This window comes from Vigna umbellata, chromosome 9 (assembly GCF_029865625.1).
Source record: "Vigna umbellata cultivar VRB3 chromosome 9, Vumbellata_1.0, whole genome shotgun sequence".
NCBI classification, from domain to species: domain Eukaryota; kingdom Viridiplantae; phylum Streptophyta; class Magnoliopsida; order Fabales; family Fabaceae; genus Vigna; species Vigna umbellata.
Window position 1 is genome coordinate 31,236,458 of NC_142173.1, and position 5,488 is coordinate 31,241,945.

At 38.6% G+C, this 5,488-nt stretch overlaps 1 protein-coding gene across 1 annotated transcript; it reads left to right on the top strand.

Moving 5' to 3' along the window:
* The first annotated feature begins 578 nt into the window (after positions 1 to 578).
* LOC148193205 (protein SMAX1-LIKE 3-like) lies at positions 579 to 5,183 on the top strand. The gene is made up of 3 exons (XM_088097971.1): positions 579 to 2,313; positions 3,032 to 3,272; positions 3,745 to 5,183. The coding sequence occupies exons 1-3, from the start codon at positions 803 to 805 to the stop codon at positions 4,894 to 4,896; spliced, it is 2,904 nt and encodes a 967-aa protein (XP_087954097.1). The 5' UTR covers positions 579 to 802; the 3' UTR covers positions 4,897 to 5,183.
* Positions 5,184 to 5,488: the final 305 nt, after the last annotated feature.

Genomic DNA, 5,488 nt, shown 5'->3' on the forward strand with positions numbered 1-5,488 from the left:
CCCCACCAATAACGGTTTAACTTTTTGATTTTTTAAACACAAAGATAATGGTTATTGTAATGTGTATGAAAAAGGTCATCCGAACAGTTGATGAGTAAACTAATGTGTTTGGAGAAACACCATGAGATTTGAGGCAAAGTGAAAGGTACATGACTATATCTTTTCTCTTCTTTCACCATCAAACGCCTCTCTTAATTGATCTCTCCTTCAAACACATTTTATTAGAGCTCCAATTTTAATATACCCTCCATCTTTTGCTTAAAGTAAAGCGCTCTATCATAAAGCAATATTAAAAGTAAAATATGGCATTATCTACTCAAAAGGGACGCTCATTTTATGCTTTTGAGCTTCAAATGAGCATCTTCGACCTCTACGTGGCCATGTGGCTGAAAGCAATATCCAAGGGAAGAGAGGGAAAACGAAACTCAACAAGGAAAGAAAGAGAGAGAATGGGAAAAAAAAGATTAGTTAATAGTATCTGCCACAAATTTACCTCACCCACAAGAAAAGCACACTCCTTCCTCCATAAATTCCATACCCTCTTTCTCTTTCTCTTCTTCCTTCTCGCTTTCTCGTTTTCTCATCCCTCTCTCTTTGTCTTTTAGACCAACCCACCCTCCACAAAAAAGATTAGTTAATAGTATTGGGCAGAATGGGCAGCTTTAAAGGCTACAACGGGGTGGAAAAAGTTGCTCTAATTTTGACATGACAGCCTTGTTAATGTAAAGGTGATGGAATTACGTACCATACACTCCCTCTTTTTCCCCAAAAGTTTCTCACTATTTTATGCTTAATATCTCATATGCATCAAACCAGTTATATTATCATCACGTTACCTAGCTCTACAAATCATATCCCTCCAAACCCTGCTCCCAAAACAACACCTTACTTCCCCACCCTACCCTACAAATTAACACCACCACCCTCTTACCCAAGATGCCAACACCAACAACCTCATCAACCTCAATATCAACGTTTTCAGACACTGTATTCTAGTCACAACGTCAATCTTTTCTCACTGCTCCAAACCATTGTCTGCAACAACATCCAAGATTGCGACGAAACTGCAACCACCACTGCAATTTTTCACCTTGCTTTCAGTGCTGTTACATCATCCTCGGAGATGAGAACAGGAAGCTGTGCTGTGCAACAGGGTCTAACACCGGAAGCTGCAGGCATAGTGAAGCAAGCGGTGACACTGGCGAAGCGTCGTGGGCACGCCCAAGTGACGCCACTCCACGTTGCCAACACCATGCTCTCGATCACCAACGGGATTCTAAGAACCGCGTGTCTCCAATCCCACTCTCACCCTCTTCAGTGCAAGGCCTTGGAGCTTTGCTTCAACGTTGCGCTCAATCGGTTACCGGCTTCAACCTCTTCCAGTCCCATGTTGCAAGGCTCTCACCACCACCACTCTCACGCCTGCCCCTCTATCTCGAACGCTTTGGTTGCCGCGTTCAAACGCGCTCAGGCACACCAACGACGTGGATCCATTGAGAATCAACAACAGCCTCTTCTGGCAGTGAAAATAGAACTGGAGCAACTAATTATTTCGATCTTGGATGACCCTAGCGTTAGCCGAGTGATGAGGGAGGCTGGGTTCTCTAGCACTCAAGTGAAAAGCAACGTTGAACAGGCAGTTTCTTTGGAAATATGCTCTCAGAACAATGGTAGTGGCAATAACAGTAATAGTAATAGTAATACTAAGGCAAAGGAAAACAGCAGCAGTGGAGAGAAAGGGTTGGTGTTGGATCCCATTAGGGGTGAGGATGTTGCTAGTGTTATCGACAATTTGGGGAGTCAGAGAAAAAGAAGTGTTGTGATAGTAGGAGAGTGTGTTACAAGTCTGGAGAGTGTAGTTAGAGGAGTGATGGAAAAGGTTGATAAAGGGGATGCTGGTGAGTGTCTTAGGGGTGTCAAGTTTATCCCTCTTTCTCTTTCTTCTTTTGGGAATGTTTCGAGAGTGGAAGTTGAGCAAAAGGTTGAAGAACTTAGGAGTCTTGTGAATGGAAGCGAACACGGCAAAGGGTATGTTTTGTATTTGGGAGATCTCAAATGGGTGTTTGATTATAGAGCTTGTGGATCACAAGGGAGAGCGTGTTATTGTCCAGTGGATCACATGGTGATGGAGATTGGGAAGCTTGTGAGTGGGTTTGAAGAGAATAATGGTGGAAGGTTTCGCTTGATGGGTGTAGCCACTTTTCAAGCCTACATGAGATGCAAAAATGGCCAACCATCGTTGGAGAATCTTTGGGATCTTCATCCCATTACTATCCCTGCGGGAAGCTTGCGTTTGAGTCTCATCACTGACAGGTAAATCAGTTTTGGTAAAGTTCCATATAATTACAAGGCCTTTGATTATACGTTACAGATATTATATATATGTATGTACATATAATATATACATTTTCTCGTAAGTTAATAGTTGAGATTTTCATGTTTCAGATAGGATGAAACATGTTTTTAATTGTTGGTTGGCTTTGATTCAGTTGTTCAATCTTCTCTATCCCATTTCTCAAACTGTTTTTTCTTTTTCTTTGGATGAATAGTTGATTAGCTCAAAACAGGCATCGGAAAAGGGAAAAATGGAATTAGCTTTTGCTTTTTAAAGATTAAAACTGGAAAAGAAAAGTGGGAGTGGAAGAAATGCACAGTGAACAAAATTGGGAAAACTTTTTTTTTTTTTTCTGTATGAATTTTTCCTTCTTTCTCACTTCTTTTCTCAAGTGGCTACTGTGTATAAGAAGAAAAAACCAATGGCAAAAAACTTTGGTTAAAAGTGTATGCACTGAAACGAGTAAGACGTCAGTCGTTACAGTGTGACTTCCCTTTATTTGATTAGAACCAACTAAGGAAATAGGTTTTTCTTCTTTTTGTTTATTTTTATTTGTTTTCCTTGGATTAACATTGATAATAAGGATCTCTTTTAGACCCTCTTTTCCATTTTTTGGTGTCTGCATAACTTTGAAAGTGGAATATGACCCAAAATAAATGAAGGCAGTAACTGATAATGTTATATCTTTTTCCACAGTGGTGTAGAAAATGAGGCCATAAACAAGAAAGCTGACAACAGAAGTAGCTGGCTCTTACTCGAAGGAGTGGAGGATGATCACAAACAACAACCTTGCTTCGCGGAACCTTCCACCAAGAATGAGACCGAAATTCGAAGCTTGCAAAGCAGTACTTGTAATAGTGACTCCTCAACTTCAACCCTCCCTGCATGGCTCCAACAGTACAAAAATGAGAATAAAGGAATCACCTACAATGATCAGGTCTTCATTTTCCCAATCAAACACACCTTCAAAGGAACATCTATATATATATATATATATATATATATATATATATATAGGATTCCACACCTATTACTATATTATATTAAGATATCATTTGCATTAAAATTAGAGAAATTCTTAGGTATCCTAAAATATTTAAGGATTTTGATACTATTATTACCAAGAATTTCTCTCTCCTTCTTTTTTTCTCTTTTCATCCTCTCCTGACTCATTCAGCTTCTCACTCATACAATAACTGTCCCAAAACGCTCAAACTTTTCCAACCACTATTCCAACTCTCTTAACACTTTCTGGTTTATTTTTTTTTTCAGTTGTCCAATAGAAAACCACATGTTTCATTAAACACACTCATCATGTTTTACTTTTGTATTTGTATGCAGTGTGTAATATTAGTTACAGTATAATCGTATAAGATGAAAATTAACTTTTTTTCCGTATATTCCAACAGAACTGTGTCCCAGTGGGAGAGCTTTGCAAAAAGTGGAACTCTATGTGCAGTTCAATCCAAAAGCAACCTTATCCTTCAGACAAAACACTCACACTATCCTCGGTATCACCCTCTTCCTCAACCTCAGGTTTCTCATACGAACAACAACATTCTAATTTGCACCAAACCCATCATGAGTGGCAAGTGGGTTCACCCAAAGACTCATTGAACAACCACCATTTCTGGATCTCAAACAATGGATGCAACAACCCCAATGAACCAACTTTGCGAGTGTACATTCCAGAGAGCAAGGACACCACAAAGCAACCGTTCTCATCTCCCAACCCTAACTCCGCTTCTTCCAGTGACGTCATGGAAGTGGAGGACGTGAGCAGGTTCAAAGAGTTAAACTCAGAGAACTTGAAAACACTGTGCAATGCTTTGGAGAAGAAGGTGTCGTGGCAGAAGGATATAATACCGGAAATTGCGAGCACCATTTTGCAGTGTCGTTCTGGCATGGTGAGAAGAAAAGGAAAAGTTAAAGAAGTTAAAGAAGTGAAAGAAGAAACGTGGTTGGTCTTCCAAGGTGTTGATGTGGAAGGTAAAGAGAAAATAACAAGAGAGTTGGCTCGGCTTGTTTTTGGGTCCCACGACCACGTCGTTTCCATAGCATTGAGCAGTTTTGCGTCGACAAGAGCAGATTCAACAGAGGATTATAGCAGGAACAAGAGATCAAGAGAAGAAACAAGTTGCAGTTACATAGAGAGGTTCGCAGAAGCAATGATGAACAACCCTCATAGAGTGTTTCTTGTTGAAGATATAGAGCAAGCGGATTATTCTTCTCAACTTGGTTTCAAAAGGGCTATGGAGAGAGGGAGAGTTACGGATTCAAACGGTGAAGAGATTGCACTTTGTGACGCAATCATCATTCTGAGCTGTGAAAGTTTCAGTTCAAGATCAAGAACTTGTTCTCCTTCGGTCAAACAAAAATCGATGTCTGAGGAAGAAAAGAACGGTGACATTGGCACTTTGGAAGAGACGAGCCCTTGTGTTTCTTTGGATTTGAATATTTCCATTGATGACGAGAACGAGGTTGAGGATCGATCGGTGGATGAAATTGGGCTTCTTGAATCCGTAGACAGAAAGATTGTATTCAACTTTCAGGAATTCTGAGAAGAAGAATTTCAAAAATAGCTAATCTTTTTTCTTTCTCTTTTGTAGTTTAGGCTTCTTTTAATTCTCTTTATTCATCATGTCTTTGTGTTCTTAGGCATTTCCTAGGGCTAGGGATCAAAACAAATTGCATGCCTTTAATATTATTATGTAACTAGATATGTACATTATTACCAAGCATATCCAACTATCTTTCTTACATTATTTTGAGAAGATAGAGAAAGTAAATACCTTTTGCATTGACCGTATAAAATTCATGTAAAAGGGTCACTTTTTACATTAGTCCATTTCATAACTATTGTTAAATGTTAATGTAAGAAAAACATTTTTATTTTAGTTAATTTTCATCTTAGAAAAACAAAGTACAACAATAAGATCAACAAGTTCAAAATAACACATAAGTAATAAAATTAAAAGCTCAAAATAATAAAAAAATAAAGTTAAAGCGATGTGTTATAATGCGAAGGAAAATGTTTAACAGAGAGGTAATATTTTAAGCTTTAGAGACATTTTATAGTATAATGTCTAGAATAGTGTCGCAAGCCATTTTGTTAATTTTTTTTTTACTCCGTCAATTTGTCTTATATTAAAA

What these genes read in the sequence shown, in the direction of transcription:
- LOC148193205 (XM_088097971.1), top strand. Translation starts at nt 803, where the DNA reads ATGCATCAAACCAGTTATATTATCATCACGTTACCTAGCTCTACAAAT. An exon ending in TTGAGTCTCATCACTGACAG is followed by an intron (nt 2,314 to 3,031) that starts GTAAATCAGTTT and finishes CTTTTTCCACAG; the next exon opens with TGGTGTAGAAAATGAGGCCA. An exon ending in GAATCACCTACAATGATCAG is followed by an intron (nt 3,273 to 3,744) that starts GTCTTCATTTTC and finishes ATATTCCAACAG; the next exon opens with AACTGTGTCCCAGTGGGAGA.